Below are 18891 nucleotides of genomic sequence, written 5' to 3'. Positions count from 1 at the left end.
GGTTCTCACTCTGTCTTGGTGAACGCTGCTAGCCACGACACAGGCTGCAGAAAATCTGTAGGTTGGTACCATGATGATACATGAAAGCGTATCAGCACAAAGTTTTGGAGTCAACTTGGCACGTGAGTTAGCAGATAGCCCCTAGCCCCTTTGAAACCCCAAGGAGAGCCTTCTTTGTACTCCTGGAGAGCCACTCTCAGCTCCCATGGACCCAGGACCCTTCCTGACCCTGCCACGCCCGCCTGTAAGCTCTGGAGTCTGGTCACAGTGTCCTCTGGCTCTCCCCAGTATGCCCCACCTCCCACTGCCCTTGGGGTCCCGCCACTCTGGAGGCCAGGTGGTGACACCAGCACACCCTCTCTGCCCTCAGACCCTGTGACCCTGGGCCTCAAGCTTCTAGGTTCCAGGGCACCTTCACAATTGCAGGTGATGGGGGGGGGGAATGTCACCTCTGTGCTCCAAGTTTGAGAAGGTATTCGTGCTCTTTGCTACCTAAAAAACAGGGGACAGACACAAGCCCTGCAAGTGCTACCCTCATGTGTGCCCTCAGGAGCTGACCCGTCCCCAGAGCTCTGCAGAGCAGCCCTCATGGTGTAAGTCACCACATCTCCTAACGAAAGAGGCGTCTCAATGTCCTGGGAGCAGAGTCCTTGAGAGTGGAGGCTTTCAGGGTAAAAATCTGCCTCATCTGTGTTCATTTATTTTGAGCACTGTGAAATTGTTATCTGCTGGGAAGGTTCAGAGCACGTGGAGAAAACAGGCATTTGTATTTGCATTTCTGTGAGTCATGTTACCTTCAGGTGTATCTTACTTAGGAAAACTTTCCCAAAATAGTTTCCTCGGAGGCTGCTTTGTAGGACATCCATTGGTTTTGTCTTCTAACGGGCTTCCATGTTTGAGAGACTTCCTTAGCAGAGTTTAAACAGATTTGGAGACATTTTTGTGCTAATTGTTGAATGTGATGGAGCCCCGGTCCCTCACAGGAGGAATGTCCTTGAAGATTTCTCTGACCTGGTGTATCACGGGACATTTTGCATATGCCGTACTTCATGACACCTTACAGGCAAGACACAGTTTAGTCCTTAATTTATTTAGTTTTGAGAAGGGTCTCACTCTATTACTCGGGCTGGGGTGGGGTGGCATGATCATAGGACATGCAACCTCAAACTCCTAGGCTCAAGCGATCCTCATGCTTCAGCTTCCTTGCTGAAGCTATAAGCATGCACCACCACACTGGGCTAATTTTTTTATTTTTTTGTAGAAATGTGATCTCACTGTATTGTCCAGGATGGTCTTAATATATTTGTGGAGGAGAGTGGATGGCATCCTTGTGAAAACCAGAGAATAAGTCCGCAAGGGCACTGGCTTTGCTGGCTTCCCTATTAAATATCCCCGAGAGGTTGCTGGCCCCGCATAGCAGCAGTCAGGGCTGAGGAGGCCTGAGGACAGAGCCGAGGAGGGCTGAGGACGGGCATCTGCATGCCCCGTGCCACACATTCCCGCAATGACAGGTCATCCCACAGCTAAGGGGCGATTAAAAGTTTTAACCCCTCCAGGCCCCTGTGTTTGTGTCAGTCCCCACGGTGGTTGGCAGCTAGTCTTGGATGGGTCAGGCCAGGCTCACTCTCTGTTCTGACAGTCCTGCGTAGAGTGGCCTCTTCAGTCACTGCCCTCAAGGGCAGGCAGACGTTACTGTGCTGTTGCTGTCCTGAGGTCGTGTGGGGTTGGCCCTGCAGGGCCCACAGGAAGCTGTCTTTCCTAACCCCTGGGCCACAAGCACCTCTGATCTCAGATGGTGTTTTCCACAGGGAAGGTACTGCTTGAAAATTAAATAGAATTTGTGTCGTATGTATCCGGGCATTTTCTTAGTGTAGACAGCTGATCTTCCTGGGTGTGCTGTTGCAATACTGCCCCTGACCTCTGATGTTACCATGTGTTTCCTCCCTGTTGGCACAGTGCCACTGCTCTCTGCTGGAACAGTGCCCCTCTCCCCTGGTGTCACAGTACTCCTCCTCTCTGCTGGCACAGTGCCCCACCTACCTGATGTCACCAGGCATCTCCTACCTGCTGGCACAGTGCCCCTCCCCCCGATGTCACAGTGCCCCTCCTCTCTGCTGGCACAGTGCCCCACCTACCTGATGTCACCAGGCATCTTCTACCTGCTGGCATGGTGCCCTTCCTCTCTGCTGGCACAGTGCCCCTCCTCTCTGCTGACATGGTGCCTGTCCTCTCTGCTGGCACAGTGCCCCGCCTAACTGCTGACACAGTGTCCCTCCTCTCTGTTGGCATGGTGCCCCTCTTACCTGCTGGCACAGTGCCCCGCTCTCTGATGTCACTGAGTATCTTCTACCTGATGTCACAGTGCCCCCTCAATGTTACGGTGCCTCTCCTCCCTGCTGGCACGGTGCCTCTCCTACTGCTGACACGGTGCACTTCTGACCTGCTTGCACAGTGCGTCTCTTAACACAGGAGACTCATAGGGGCCTCCTGTCTCACCTGTGGATCATGAGTCTTACACAAAAAGCTATGAAAACTGACGTGATTTTGTGTATTCTACATAGCAGAGTAGAAAGAGAAAGAAACGATTCTCTTGAACATCTAGAAAATTAAGCCTAGTTTTATGACTGAGAAAGTAAGCAATTTTGATGGCCTTGCTGGGCTTTTCATTGGTATCTGATGGGCCAGTGGACATGGAGTCTGCATTATTGAGAGAAATGTGCCAAGGTTCTTCGAGCTGTCTGAAGTCCTTTGCTCTGCACCTAGTTTGCGTCTATGCACTTGGGTTTGGATCCTGGGAGCTTCGCTGTGTGCGCTTCATGAATAAAGTGACCCGGAGAATTCTGTAGGAAGCTTTCTACCACCCACCCCTCCAACTTGATAAATCCCAAAGTTCTTAAAGATTTTTCTCTAAAGGAAAAGGAATCAATCAGGGGTGTTCCTTTGTTTAACTAGCTTATATCCCCAGAGGATTTGGTTACAGATGTGTTTATGTCAGTGCCAGGTTTATAGTTGATTTTCAGACTGATACTAATTCAGTAGGACAGTACCTATGCAGTGTGCAAGGGACATTGAACTCCACATCAGATAGGACCACTCAGGAGAGCAGCACAGATGCAGCTCACGGCTGGTGGGTGATGTGGGGATTGAAGGGAGGGAGGGGTAGATGATAGATGGGTAGATTGGTAGAGATATCTGCCTGGGTGGACAGGTGGATAGACTGATGGATGGGATGGGTAGTATAAACAAAAGAACTAATTAATAACAGAAAATACATGCATACTGTAACAGTCATTTTTATGGTATTACTTGAAGGTTTTATACTTAAACACGAAGCGTGTGTAGGGACTAAGACTCTTGGCCCCCCAAAGATTCACCAGCAAACCACTAACATAGGGCAGATTAATCAACAGGAGAAAAGGCATGCAAGTGTATTGAACTTGTGTATACAGTAGCCTTCCTAGTGAAGACCCAGTCATACAGGGAGAACTGTCTCTTTTTATGCTTAGGTTGAACAAAGCGTGGACAGCCATGTAGACACATGATTGCGCCAAAGGGCACATATAATGCTAGCAGACTGATGGGGGACCCAGCAAGGCCAGGTTGTCCAAATTCCTCTCCACTCTCTGATTGGTGTCCTTCTTCCTGGGTGTGGGGCAGGACCCTCTCTGGAATGGGCGGGTTTCTTGACCTGTAGTCCTACAAGGCAGGTCAGAGAATTTCCTTATGGCCAGTTTTACAGGGACTAATTGTAGGTTTTATGGCTGGCTTTAGGGAACAGGGTTCTGGATTTTATGGCCCGCCTTGGGGAAGAAGGATTCTAATACCCATGTCCAGATTTGGGGGTAAGGGGGGTGCGGGCGGAGGAGGAAATTGAGAGGCCAGAAGGAATTCAGGAAAAGGGAGAGAGACACTTTCACAACTGAAGCCCTTTTCAGGCCTGATTTTCTGAGCCCCACTGTGCATATGCATTCAGCCTTAAGTGTTGGTGTGCTTATTTGCAATAATTAATTTTTAGACCAAGATTGTGGAGACAGACTTAAACCTTATTTATGGTCAGAAATGAATCAAAAATAAAGTTTAAGGCCCCCATGAAGTTTTGCTGTCTCACAGTGTAAAATTTTTTTTTTTACTACTGTTGGGGATTTATTGAGAGTACAAGAAACCAGGTTATATTGATCGCATTAGTTAGGTAAAGTCCCTCTTACAGTTGTGTCTTGCCCCCCAAAGTTGTGTCACACACCAAGACCTCACCCCCTCGCCCCTTCTCTCTCTCTGCTCTTCCTTTCTCCCACCCCTACATCCTTCTTTCTGTCTCTGCTCTCCACTTGCCCCACCTCCACCATGTCATAAATTGTCATTAATTGTCCTCATATCAAAATTGAGTACATTGGATTCATGCTTCTCCATTCTTGTGATGCTTTACTAAGAAGAATGTATTCCATTTCCATCCAGGTTAATACAAAAGATGTAAAGTCTCCAATTTTTTAATGACTGAATAGTATTCCATGGTGTACATATACCACAGCTTGTTAATCCATTCCTGGGTTGGTAGGCATTTAGACTGTTTCCATATTTTGGCAATTGTAAATTTGAGCTGCCATGAACAGTCTAGTGCAAGTGTCCTTATGATAAAAGGATTTTTTTCCCTATGGGTAGATGCCCAGTAATGGGATTGCAGGATCAAATGGGAGGTCTAGCTTGAGTTCTTTGAGGGTTCTCCATACTTCCTTCCCAAAAGGTTATATTAGTTTGCAGTCCCACCAGCAGTGTAAAAGTATTCCCTTCTCTCCACATCCACGCCAGCTTCTGCAGTTTAGAGATTTTGTGACGTGGGCCATTCTCACTGGGGTTAGATGGGATCTCAGGGTGGTTTTGATATGCATTTCTCTAATAATTGGGGATGATGAGTATTTTTGGATAAGTTTGTTAGCCATTCATCTGTCTTCTTTAGAGAAGATTCTATTCATGTCTCTTGCCCATTGATATATGGGATTATTGGCTTTTTTTCATGTTGATTAATTTGAGTTCTCTGTAGTTGATCTTTTGTCTTTTGTCTGATTCAAAATATACAAATATCCTTTCCCATTGTGCAGGTTGTCTGTTTGCTTTGGTTGTTGTCTCTTTAGCTATACAGAAGCTTTTCAGTGTAATTAAGCTCCATTTGTTTATTTTTGTTGTTGCAATTGCCACAGCAGTCTTCTTCATGAAGTCTTCCCCCACGCCAATATCTTGCAGTGTTTTTCCTATGCTTTCTTTAGCGATTTTTATTGTTTCATGCCTTAAATTTAAGTCCTTTATTCATCTTGAATCAATTTTTTTGAGTGGAGAAAGGTGAGGGTCCAGTTTCAGTCTTTTACATGTGGATATCCAGTTCTGCCAGCACCATTTATCGAATAGGGAGTCTTTCCCCCAGTGTATGTTCAGTGTATGTTTTTGTTTGGTTTGTTGAAAATTAGGTGGTTGTAAAATGTTAGTTTCATTTCCTGGTTTTCTGTTTGATTCCAAATGTCTATGTCTCTATTTTTGTGCCAGTACCATGCTGTCTTAACCTCTAAATATTGTTGGTATTTTAATGGATATGGCACTGAATCGGTAGATTGCTTTGGGAAGTAAGGACATTTTAACAATGTTGATTCTTCCCAACCTCGAGCATGGAGTGTTCTTCCATTTGTTAATATCCTCTGCTATTTCCTTTCTTAGGGTTTCATAATTTTCTTTATAGAGGGCCTTCACCTTCTTTGTTAGGTATATTCCTAGGTATTTCATTTTCTTTGAAGCTATGGTGAAGAGAGTTGTGTTCTTTATAGCCTCTCATCTTGCCTGTTATTGGTGCATATAAAGGCTACTGACTTGTGGACATTCCTGAGACATTACTATATTTTTTGGTGACTTCCAGGAGTCTTGTGGTTCAGTCTTTGGGGTTCTCTAAGTATAAGATCATATCGTCAGCATAGAGGGAGAGTTTGACTTCCTCTGCTCCCATTTGGATGCCCTTTATTTCCTTGTCTAATTGTATTGCTAGAACTTCCAGCACTATGCTGAATAATAATGGTGACAGAGGACAATAAATATTAGCTGTGGGTTTGTAACAGATAGCTTTGATCAATTTAAGGAATGTGCCACCTATGCCTATTCTTTTCAGTGTGCTAATTGGAAAAGGATGCTGGATTTTATCAAATGCTTTTTCTGCATCTGTTGAGAGGATCATATATTCTTTGTTTTTGCTTCTGTTGATACAGTGAATAATATTTATGGACTTGAGTATGTTAAACCAGCCTTGCATCCCTGGGACGAAACCTACTTGATCATGATGTATGACTTTTTTGATGATAAGCTGTAATCTATTAGCTAGGATTTTGTTGAGAATTTTTGCATCTATATTCATTAGTGAAATAGGTCTGAAGTTCTCCTTTTTAATTGGGTCTTTTTCTGGTTTTGGTATCAGGGTAATGTTTGCTTCATAAAACATGTTGAGGAATTGTTTTTTAGAATAATTCAGTTTTTTAGAATAATTTCTGTAGTACAAGAATAAGCTCTTCTTTGAAGGTTTGATAAAATTCTGGTGTGAAGCCATCTGGACCACGGCATTTTTTTGTTGGAAAATTTTTAAATGTTTCTTTGATCTCAGTGCTTGAAATTGGTCTGTTCAGGAGCTCTATTTCTTCCTAGCTAAGTCTAGAGCAGGCGTCCTCAAACTATGGCCCACGGGCCACATGTGGCCCACCGAGGACATTTATCCGGCCTGCCAGGTGTTTTTGCCACTGCTGCCCGTCCTGCTTAGCAGCCGACTTGTCCCGGGACCTGCAGTCTGACCCTCCAGCTGTCTGAGGAACAGTGAACTGGCCCCCTGTTTAAAATGTTTGAGGACCCTGGTCTAGAGAGAGGGTGTGATTCCAAATATTGATCCATTTCCTTCACATTGTCAAATTTCTGGGCATAGAGTTTCTGGTATAGTCAGAGATGATGTCTTGTATCTCTGTGGCATCATTTGTTATGTCCCTTTTATCATTTCTGATTGAGGTTACTAGAGATTTTACTTTTCTGTTTCTATTTAGTCTGGCCAAAGGTTTATCTATTTTATTTATTTTTTTAAAATACCAACTCCTTGTTTCATTAATTTTCTGAATGATTCTTTTGTTTTCAATTTCATTGATCTCTGATTTAATTTTGGATATTTCTTTTCTTCTGCTGGGTTTAGGCTTAGATTGTTGTTCTTTTTCCAATTCCATCAGATGGCTTATGAGTTTTTTGATGCACACTCTGTTTTTTGAATATAGGCATCTAAAGCGATAAATTTTCCTCTCAGAACAGCTTTTGCAGTATCCCACAGATTTGGTAGCTTGTGTCTTCATTGTTGTTGTGCTCAAGGAAGTTAATGATTTCCTCTTTTTATTTCTTCCTGCACCCAACTGTCATTCAACAGAAAGTTGTTTAATTTCTATGCCTTTGCATGGAGTTGAACATTTTTGTTGCAGTTGAGTTCCACCTTTAGTGCCTTGTGGTCTGAGAAGATACAAGGTAAAATTTCAGTTCTTTCCATTCTGTTGAGGTTTGTTTTGTGTCCTAGCATGTGGTCAATTTTGGAGAATGTTCCATGGGGCGATGAGAAGAATGACATTCTTTATCTTTGGGATGGAGTGTTCTGTGTGCATCTATCAAGCACAGTTGTTCTAGGGTCTCATTTAAGTCCCTTATATTTTTGTTTAATTTCTGTGTAGAGGATCTGTCCAGCTGTGTAAGAGGAGTGTTAAAGTCCCCTGTTATTAGGGTGTTACAGTATATCATATTGCTCAGAGTGAGTAAGGTCTGTTTTAAGAATATGGGAACATTTAAGTTGGTTGCATAAATATTTAAAATTGAAACGTCTTCTTGTATTTTTCCCTTGATGAATATAAAGTGACCATCTTTGTCTTTTTTTGACTTTAGTTGCTTTAAATCCACATGTATCTGAAAATAAGATTGCAACCCCTCTTTTCTTCTGAATTCCATTTGCCTGAAAAACTGTCTTCCAACCCTTAACTCAGAGTTTTAATTTGTCTTTTGAAGCTAGGTGTGTTTCCTGCAGACAGCAAATGGATGGCTTATGTTTTTTAATCCAATCAGCCAATCTTTGCCTCTTCTTTGGGGAATTCAAGCCATTAACATTTATTGAGATAATTGATAAGTGTGGTAGAGTTCTATTCATCTTATTTTGTGAGAGTCCATTGCTTAGTTTTATGTTTTGCGTCATTGGGGAAGTTAGGTTCTGTCATATAATTTCTGAGTTCTTACTTTGCTGTTGATCCATTGTGGTGGTCAGTGTGTAGAGCAGGTTGAAGTATTTCCTGTAGAGCTGGTCTTGTTGTGGTGAATTTCCTCAGTGTTTGCATATCAGTAAATGATTTGATTTCTCTGTCAATTTTAAGGCTTAGCTTATCAGGATATAGAATTCTGGGCTTGAAATTGTTCTGTTTATGTAGATTAAAGGTAGGTGACGATTGTCTTCTTGCTTGAAAAATTTCATTAGAGAAGTCTGCAGTCACCCTGTAGGTCAACTGGTGCTTACTCCTGGCAGCTTGAAGAATCTTTTCTTTTGTCTTGACTGTTTTGTTTGTTTGTTTGTTTGGCACTTTTTGGCGGGGGCTAGGTTTGAACCTGCCACTTCCAGCATATGGGGCCAGCGCCCTACTTCTTAGAGCCACAGGCGCCACCCTTGTCTTGACTTTGGACTGGTTCATCCCAGTGTGTCTTAGAGAAACTCTGTTAGAGGTGAGGTGACCTGGGGTCCAAGATCCCTCTGAAAGGAGTGTGTCAGAATTTTTGGTGATATTTGGGAAATTTTTATTTATAATATTCTCTAGTGTGGCTTCCATTCCCCTGGGGCATTCTTCTTCCCCTTCTGAGAGACCTATAACTCGTATGTTTGAACGCTTCAGAAAGTCTCATAATTCTGTCCGTGGACGTCCTGCTTTCTCTCTCTTTTTTCCTGCCTCTTCAACTGTCTGAGTTATGTCAAGAGCTTTATCCTCTACCTCTGGGCTTCTCTCTTCGGCACGGTCTAATCTGTTGTTGATACTTTCTATTGCATCTTGAAGTTCCCTAATTGACTGCTTTAGTTCCTTCAGCTCTGCTATAGTCTTTCTATATTCTTCATATCATTCATCATTCATCTCTTCATGTATCATTCATCTCTTACTTGATTCTGTTTTTGGATTTACTTTTGGTTATTTTCTACTTTATCAGCAGTTTCCTTCATTGTTTCCATCATTTCCTTCATTGTTTTCATCATCTGTCATTTCTTAAAATTTCTTTATGGGTAGAATTCTCTGCAGTAGCTTCCTCATGTCCCTTAGGGCAAGTTGCTCTGGACTGGTTTTTCATGGTGCCAGGATTTTTCTGCTGGTTCTTCCTCATGAGTGATTTATTTGTCTCCTTGCCCTAATTTTCCTTTCACTTCCTCTTTCTCTTTAAGTTACCGTGCCTCTGGACTAGGGTTTCCATGAGTCGTTTTGGTACAGGATCAGAAGGATGAGAAGATTCAAGAGCAATAAGGGAAAAAAGATTTAAAGAAAAAGAATAGAAGAAAGAAAAAGGAGAGGGAGTGACTAAAAGGGAATAATGGCACAAAGAAGAGAGGCACAGAGAGAGGGAGACGGAGCAATATAGGTGTACTGGGTACTTTGAGCCCACCTTGGAAACCCCCAACCTCTAGGGGTGCCAGGTTGGGTGCTTCCCTTGAGGTCAGCAGCTCTTTGCCAGCCTGTTCAGACACAGTACCCCACTGCCACCAAGTAGAGAAGAAAGACAAAAATGCTATAAATCAAACCAAAACAAGCAAACAGAAAACTTTATGGGATAAAATGAGGGGGGGGGGGACGAAATAATAGGGTTAGAAACACTAGCAAAAATTAAGTTCTATTTTTTTCCTTCAGTTTTTTTGGGGGGGGGTTTGGCTGTGGCTGGGTTTGAACCTACCATCTCCAGCATATGGGACCAGCACCCTAACCTTTTGAGCCACAGGTGCTGCCCCTAAGTTTTAATTTTTAAAGAAGGCAACTATGGAAAATTGTATTTAAGCTAGAAAAATGAAGAAAGAAAGAAAAAGAAAAATTTAGAGGGAAAATTTTGAAATTAAAAAAGACAAAAAGAAAAAAAAAGCAGTATATACATCTTACTAAATATTATCTGGGCAATAGGTGATCTTCTGGGGTATGAGATGTTGATCACAATGCTGATATGCAGTGGAGACTGGAGGCCTCTGCTGATCTCTCAAACCCCACAGGGTGGAGAGCCTAAATCTCTCCTCAGCCTGCTTAACAGGCACTTAAACTGCCAACCTGGGCTAAGCAGAAGCTTTTCCAGGAAAGCACTTGTGGCTGGGATCACCCCTGAAATATCTGTCCACTTACCCAGTGTGCCAAAACTGATCTCACTCCATGCTCCTGAGGGCCAAGGCTGTAACGCATCTCAGTCCCCACCTTTAGGCTGCTCAGTCACTAGATTACTCGCCCAAGGTCTCCTGCTGGATCCTTGCTCTGCGACCCTGAGGGCGGAGCTTGCTGGGGCAGTTCTCCCATAATGGCTCCACGTGGCCCACAGGTGAACGTTATTAGTTCCATCCGGGCTCAGTCTGGGGCCCTAGACACTCTTGCCCTAGGTAGTTCAACTGAGTCCCCAAGTCCAAAAACACAAAACAGCTCACAGGAAAGGCCTTTCTTTCCAATGTGCAATCTCATTACTGTTGTACTTACAGCTGCTGGTGGGATTGGACTGGAGGAACACACACAACCACTTGCCAGTTCTCCACTGCTTTTGTCTTTCTCGCATGGTTCAGAATTCTCTCGCTGACTCCCTGTGTCCCCAGAGGGATGTTTCTGGGCAAATCCCAGCAGCCAGATGCCTAAAGTCTTCTCTCCCCAGTCTCATGGTGCCCAGTTACAAGGAAGCCGTTATTCGGCCGCCATCTTGCTCCACTTCCTGAGACAGAGTATAAAGGTGTGAAAATTGATACTACAAAATTAGTGCATAGGAAAAATCTACTGGGAAAAAAGTATTGTTTGTAAGGATTAGATCTGGGTCATCTGTTCCGTGACTCTCCCCGGGCAGCTGCTGCATGTGGCTGTATTTATAATGTGCAGACACCTGATTGCAGCCTCCTTCTGAGGACCAGAAAGGGACCCTCCAGTGACTACTTTTGAAATGTTTGATTTCACCCAGCAAAAAGGAACAGCTTTGCTCCCCAGAGAAGATATAGTCAAATTTGAAAAGCTCACTAATTCCCTTAAGGCATATAGTTTGAAGTAGACATAATGGTTTTAAACCTAAAACTCTTTCTACCTATGGTGCTGAGTAGCGGTGCACAGCACGTCTGGGGACCTGAGGGTATCTGAGGGCACAGGACAGGGAGGGCGCTCCCTCCTGGTGGGTCTCCCTCCCACTGTGGTCCTGCTGTTCCCTGCCTGGGCCTTGCAGTCCGGCTGGTGAGGGGCTGTGATTCAGACCACTACAGAGTAGAGTTTGGGACACAGCCAAGCTGGGTGTTAGAGGATGACCTCCGAGGTAAAAGCCTCACCAGTCAGATGAGCGTGTTTGGAAAATAATAATCTCAAGCTTTGCTGACTCCATGCCTTTTGAAATTCCTGAACTATCTCCTGGTACTGCCCTGGGTGGCCTTCCTGCCTCAACTGTCCCTAGAGCCTTGTCCCCAACTCTCCTGCTCCTGCAGAGAGATGCCAGGGCTGCCCCAGGGGCCCTCTCTTCTCAGCCTCCCTGCCACCTGCGTGTGGTTTCAGCTGCTTTTCAGCTCCGTGATGCCCACAGCATGGCAGGTCCTGGCCCTTCTGCTTGGGGGTCCCATGTGGCCTCAAAGCCAGCCTGGCAGGTCACAAACAGCACTTGTCCTCCCCCTCACCAGGATGACAGCCCCACCACATTAGCAACTATTTTTTACTCATTAATCCCTTTGTGTTATCCACTGAGTGTGTGCACCCCTTCCTGCCCAAGTGTTGAAATCCTCACCCCTGCCATGATGTTCTGGGAGGAAGTGGCTCTGGGAGGTGACCAGGTCATGGGGAGCCCTGGTGAGTGGGATCACTGGCCTCATAAAGGGGACCCAGGGAGCTGGTTTGCTCTGCCCCACCTGCCGCGTGAGGGCGCAGTGAAGGTGGTGTCAGCACACCAAGGTGGGGCTCCTCAGCAGAACCAGTGTGCTGGCCCCCTGGCCTCAGATCCCAGCCTCTGGGACCGTGAGAGTCCACATGTGCTGTTTCAGCTGCCCTGTCTGGGATGCTTTGTGACGGCAGGCCAAAGAGACTGTCAGACAAAGATACTGTTATGTGGAACTTCAGAGTTATAAAATGGGACTTATTAGTTATGTGAGATTTATCTTAAGAAATTAAAGTGCAGGAACCCTTTTAGTCCCCGGGCAGTTCCAATAAGCATCCTGGGACATAGGCCATCTCACAGGGCACAGCTGAACTTAACAATCGTCGGAGAAGTAAGTTGGGTACCTCCTGGTGATAAGATACCAAAGTGCTGCACCTCCCTTCAAATTGGAAATGTCATTCTCTCTAAATTAAATCCCTCAAGCTACAGTTTAATTAAGCTCATCTCCTGGCCTAGAGATGGAAATCAGCTGACTTCTATCCTTCAGCTTGGCGAGGTGGAGAGAACGTTGGATTCTACAGGCTCAGAGTCTGTTCCAGACTTTGTGTGACCTCCAGTGTCACCTCTGACATTCCCCAGCTACAGGAGGGCTACATTCACTGCCATGTGTCCCTCTACTCTGACATCCATGCTCCTTTGTGTCTCAGTCCTGTATAGGACATCTAGCTGCCATCTCTGATTTGACAGACACTTAGCAAAAGCTCATCATTGGCCATGGTGCCGTGAGAAAGTGCAGTTAAAACAGGCCCTGTGTAGTGAGTGACAGCCCACACATCCATGTCTGCACAAGTTGTGAGAAGAATATTCTTGCCCAGATGATTCTTTGTCTCATGGCCACCTGTGCTAGAATGTTCCTGTGCTACAAAGTAATCACAAAGTCAGTAGCATCATATCAAGCTCGCCTGTCCACATGCACGTCCATGTGGTGGAGGAGGGAGCTCCCTGGAGGAAGGGGGGGCTCCCAGGGCACATGCAGATCACCCCCACCCGCCAGACCCAGCCCGAGTTCTCAGGATTCATTGACCATGCCTGGGCCCTCCCAGCTTACTGCCCTGGCCACCCTCCAGGGAACAGCCACCACGTCCAACTAGGGAAGGGCAGCCTGCCCCACCACCCAACTCGGACTGGAGTCCCTTACTTAGAGGGAAAGGTCTCTTCCTGCCCCACCGCCCCATACAGGTGCTGGAGTCCCTTACTTAGTCTCTTCCTGCCCTGCCACCCCTGCCCGCCGCCCTACGCAGGGGCTGGAGTCCCTTACTTAGAGGGAAAGGTCTCTTCCGGCCCCGCCACCCCATACAGGTGCTGGAGTCCCTTACTTAGTCTCTTCCTGCCTTGCCACCCCTGCCCGCCGCCCTACGCAGGGGCTGGAGTCCCTTACTTAGAGGGAAAGGTCTCTTCCGGCCCTGCCACCCCATACAGGTGCTGGAGTCTCTTACTTAGTCTCTTCCTGCCCTGCCACCCCTGCCCGCCGCCCCCCGCAGGGGCGGTAGTCTCTTACTTAGAGGGAAAGGTCTCTTCCTGCCCCGCTGCCCCATACAGGGGCTGGAGTCCCTTACTTAGTCTCTTCCTGCCCTGCCACCCCCCGCAGGGGCGGTAGTCTCTTACTTAGAGGGAAAGGTCTCTTCCTGCTCCGCTGCCCCATGCAGGGGCTGGAGTCCCTTAGAGGGAAAAGGTCTCTTTCACAGGTGCCACACTGCATGGTGTGACCCACTGTGTGCCCTGGTGAAGGAACCTGAGGTCAAGTGTAATCGGTCCATCACAGGGGCACAGGATGGGCTAATTCTTATGGGGAAAACGAGGCCCCAGAAAACAGGTGTGAAAGCCAAGTGCAACCAGGGTGGCCTGCTTTTCCTGTTGTGGGTGTGACAGATGGAAGTGCGCGCAGATTTTCCCTTTTTGAATTGAAAAAACATGCTTCCTCCTTGCTGCTACTGGTGCGCGAGATAAGCTACATTATTCTAGCTTACATGTGGGGATGGGCAGACAGAGTGTTTCCAGGTGACTTTTATTTTTTCCCCTTGGTTTCAGTAGATGGACACGCCATGCTGTGAAGATTTCCCAAATGTCTAGGTTTTTATCTGCCACGTGGATATCTTCCCGTAGGAGTGGTCCTGTTGAGCAGGGCAGTACATCTGTGGAATCAGGAGGCATAGTTCAAGGAGGACAGTCCCACCTTCTGGGACTTTTGTAGTGGGTACTTCACAATGCATTCCTTGTTCTGCTGTGTAATTCCCCTGCGTCTGAGAACACACACACACACAAGCTGAAACTGCAGGTGCTGTGGAGTCTCTCAGAACCCATCCCTGAGTGTGGCTGGCCGTCTGGAACCTACCTCTCGGGGCTGTGCTCCCAGCAGGACTCGTGTCTGGTGTGTGTGTTCTGTCCTGTACGTGGCGATTTCTGAATGTGTGTGCAGACAGTGCCTGGTCCTGCAGGCCCGCCATACCTGTGTCCCGTGAACTGCAGACTTCCTCTCCATTCCGCTTCTGCTGAGTTTTCCTATATGTTTCTGTCATGGCCCACTTGCAGCAGACAGTTCCCTCAACTTCTGAACTTCCAGTTCCATTTTCACATTGCACATTTCTTGAGTGAAATCTCGTGGGCCAACTGACGTGTAAGTCTGAAGGGAGTTTCAGGTGCCACCAACATGGAGTCTGCAGGCAGTGCTCCATTCGTGTCCGTGGCTGAGGTCACCAGTGACTGCTGACAGCATAGACCCTTTAGAGCAGTGAGCGCTGCCCATGGCTTGCTGTAGAAGCCCTGACCACCAGCTGTATTCCGGGGGTGCCCTTCAGGTATGGGGTGCTCAGGGTTTTCCTTACTTGCATACTCTGGCCAACTTAAAATGCCCTTTTGCTGCCTGAGCTTGTCATGTCGCCTTCTTAGTGTGACTACTAACAGTAGTAGTCGCTGTTACCCACCTTAGACTCCTCACCATTCTTGATCCCTTCCAGGTCTCTCTTACATCATCTGCCGCATCTTTATCCCCTGTACCTAACACTGTCATACCTCAGTTATTAGTGCCGTCTTAGCTTACTAATTCTGAAATGCAGTGGGGATAGATGATGAATTGCACACCAGTAAACCATGAAAACAGTAAAAACGTCTCGGGGGTCCATGTGGACCCCTGCCTGGTCATTGCTGTGACCTGGCCAGTCTCGGCCGTCCAGCTGTCCCCCTCAGCTCCCTCGATGTCCTTTTGCACCATCTGGGAAGAGCTGTCAAGCATGAACACACACGGAGGCGTCCTCGTCACCTTTAACCCAGGCCCCTGTGGCTGGCATATTGCTGCCCCATGTTACATCTATTGTGGCGGGTGCCGCAGTTTATATATCAATTGTGGCGGGTGCTGCAATTTGTCAGCTACCCACTCCCCAGCCCACCCACCTGCCATGCCTCGGAGCCAGGCTTGTACAGGTGCAGAATAAAAGCTGCTTTTGTGACTTCAGCCAAGCAGAGTTTCCCCAGAGGTAAGCAGTCTCCTCCACTATCCCAGCCCGTTTTTTCCTATGTGGACTGCACAAAGCTTCAGAGTCTCCAGAGAAGGTGAAGGCTATTTCAGAACGTCACTTGACATTTAAACCTCTGTCTCTGGTCCCAGATAAAAACAGTCGAGCTCATTTAGAATACAATCAAGTCCTAACTTTAAAGGACTGGGACAAACATATCAAAGGCCGGTACTCTGGCAATCAGATGATGGAGAAAACAGCCCGGATGGTCTGAAGGGCAGCCACTCCCCTCCCGTCCCCTCAGAAGGAAACTGTGAGTCACAGAGGAGAAACCCAGGGACTCGGTGCTGTCATAAGGGAGGCAGTGGGTCCAGCTGCTGTGGGCAGCGTGGTGCTGTCAGACCACAGCGCCATGGTTCTGGCTCCCCTGAGCCCTGCAGTTCCGAGCTAACCATTAGCTCTGTGAAGGTCATATGGCATCCATCTACCATCATGATATGGATCCCTTCACTCCATGCATCAGCCTGTGGGACAAGTTGGCTAATGCCACGTCTTAGGCCTGGATAGAATCAAAGAGCAGGGAGAGAAGAAAAAAGGGAGGGAGTGGAGAGGAAAACTGTCCTCATGCTTTCTGTGGCACAGCCCACCAGTGGTTACATGTGAAAGAGTTTTCCACTGACCTGAAAGCGTCAGAGCACATGGAGCCTCTCTCACTGCAGCGGCATCTGGGCCCTCCTGGGACAGCAGCACATTGGGTGTCGACTGTATCTAAAAGACAAAGGGCTCAGAGCAGAGGTGCGGGCAGAGCTGCAAGCCCAGCCTGGACAGCCTCAGTAGCCCCGGCCACACAGGAGCAGCTGTCCCTCCACAATGTCGGGGCCGCCACAGCATCTCAGCTGAAAACGGTTCCCAAGCCTGCCTACACATGGAGCACAGGGAAGACACTTGCCAGGCACATGCTTTCCTGATGTGGAGGGTGAGGGAAAGGTACCATGCTGGGACCAGGCTCACCTTTGACCACTCAGTAGATGTCAGGGAATCCTGATGTCTTAACTCTGAGGAAATCCTCATGTGAAGCTCACTGTGTATTGTTGACACAATGGTGCGTTTCAGAGCTCACTAGCTAGTGCAGCGCACTCTCACCCTACTTTAAATGCCGCATCTAAGCAAAGAGCACAGGAGGGTTTGAATGCCACTGTGTCGGTGACCCTAATAATAAAGTGGATTTGCACGATCACCCGGAAGAAAGTGCCTGTGGACACCGCATCAGCACCTCTGTGCTCTCGGACTGCTGGCACATAACCTGATGCACAGAAACTGAATTCTTACCTACACCACCCTAACCATTTAATTTTCAAATGATAGTACATAAAACCTCCGCAGCTCTCAAGTGGCTTTACATTTAAAAAACTTGATTTTTATTCTTGGAATTGTATCTCATGCTCTGTATGTTCTATTCTTGATTGAACAGGTTGTTATGAGCTGAGTAAATAAAGCTTTACAGAGTACTGACTCGATCCTGATAACGCCTGGCCTGTAACAAAGTCCCCCCACTTAGAGGCACCATTGTCGGTGCCATGAACTGTCCTCTGTGCAGTCTTAGGCAGGAAGCTGCCACCCCATTTCTGCCTCATTTTGCTCAGTGGCAAAGCTGACAGCAATGTCAGTGACAAACCCGTCATTTAGGTGTCTAGGCACAGAACAGGCCATCTCGACTTTCTTTTTCTTCCCACAGTGCCTTGTCTTTGAAGATGCTCCCAACGGCGTGGAGGCGGCCCTGGCAGCCGGGATGCAGGTGGTCATGGTTCCTGACGGAAACCTGAGCCGTGAGCTGACGACCAGGGCCACGCTGGTGCTGAGCTCCCTGCAGGACTTCCAGCCTGAACTGTTTGGCCTGCCCCCCTACGAGTGAGGTGCAGCTGCATCACGGTGCTCCTGACCCGCTCAGCGACCATGCTGCTGGGACGGAGGGGAGGACAGTGATAGCCCTAGACCCCCACCTGTGTTTCATCCTGATTGTTTGATTGTCTCAGCCCACTCTGAAGTGCTCATAAAACATGGCTTGGTGGTAGGGAGGAAATGCAGCAGACAGCCTAAAGGTCATGTCAGATCTAGACTGCTGCCTGAAATCCGGGCTGGTTCTGCTGGTACTGTACATGCTAAAGAGCGTGGACACCCACACGTGTGTGCAGGAGTGTCAGTGTGCATGCCTTGTGTATGTGAAGGTATCTGTGCACACGTGTATTTGTAAAGGGCGTACTTCTCCAAAACAAAACAAGTTCTGTGTGTGTTGGTTTTTCTGAACACTTGACTGGTTAATGTAAAGTGTGCATACGTGTCTGGATATGTTTTTAAGTGCATGTGCATATGTGTTATATTTACGTATGTCGTACACACTGCTTTATCCTCCTGCACTCTGTTAACATGCAGAAACAACTGGCTCTGTGGGGTGTCGAGTCTGCCTGCTTGTCGTCTGCGTGGGAAAGCCGTGCTTGTGACGAGCGCTGAGAAGTCATTCTCCTTCTTAGCTAGCATTAAAGTTCTTCTGTGACCTTGGCATCTCTCTGGGCCTCTACTCATTGATTGACTCTGAGCCAGTGTTTTATAGTTGATCAGTAGTTTATTTTTAATGTGACCATGATTGTAGCACTTATCTTATATCTCCATCTGTGTCCACATTTGAGAATGTTTTCTACCTCAGAAAGAACGCTGCCTTTTTTAAGCACATTGACCTTCTACATTTCTTTGATGTAAGTAGAATTTGATTTCAGGATATGGACTTGATGAGGCCAAGAGCCATAACACACTTGAAATAATTTATCAGACATTATTACACTTTTATAACTAATTTGTTTTATAGATTTACTTAGCCTTTGAAATCTGTCTGTGATTTGTTAAAGAAAAATCTTGGAAATGATGAAAATAAGGCACAGGGGCTCTGCCTGGCACAACTTTCCCGGGATCTGTGCCCTTTGTTTTCCTGGGGCTCCTTTTACCTCCAGAAGCAGCAGGCAAGACAGAGGCGAACGTGCATGTGTGGTGCCCCGGGGGTCCCTGGTGGGCTTCCCTCCATCAGCACACTCGTATCAGCATTCCTGGTGGGCTTCCCTCCATCAGCACACTCTGTCAGCATCCCAGCAGCCTGCAGGGTGGCCTCCCCTCCATCAGCACACTCATGTCAGTATTCCCAATCCTGTCAGGTGGGCTTCTCCTCCATCAGCACACTCGTATCAGCATTCCTGATACCCTGTGGGGTGGGCTTCCCCTTGATGGTACACTCATATCAGCATTCCTGACA

General features: G+C 47.0%; 1 protein-coding gene across 1 annotated transcript in view; it reads left to right on the top strand.

Annotated features, from left to right (window-relative positions):
• The window catches only part of PUDP (pseudouridine 5'-phosphatase), an 85594-nt gene extending 67445 nt beyond the window's left edge, over positions 1 to 18149 (top strand). The window contains exon 4 of the mRNA XM_023515075.1: positions 17329 to 18149. Coding sequence (XP_023370843.1) covers positions 17329 to 17505 — 177 coding nt within the window. The 3' untranslated portion in view covers positions 17506 to 18149. The remainder of the gene's footprint in view (positions 1 to 17328) is intronic.
• The last annotated feature ends 742 nt before the right edge of the window (positions 18150 to 18891 follow it).

Source organism: Otolemur garnettii, unplaced genomic scaffold (assembly GCF_000181295.1).
Source record: "Otolemur garnettii isolate 467f Iridium unplaced genomic scaffold, OtoGar3 scaffold00065, whole genome shotgun sequence".
NCBI lineage: Eukaryota > Metazoa > Chordata > Mammalia > Primates > Galagidae > Otolemur > Otolemur garnettii.
This window is presented reverse-complemented; position numbering and strand designations above follow the sequence as displayed.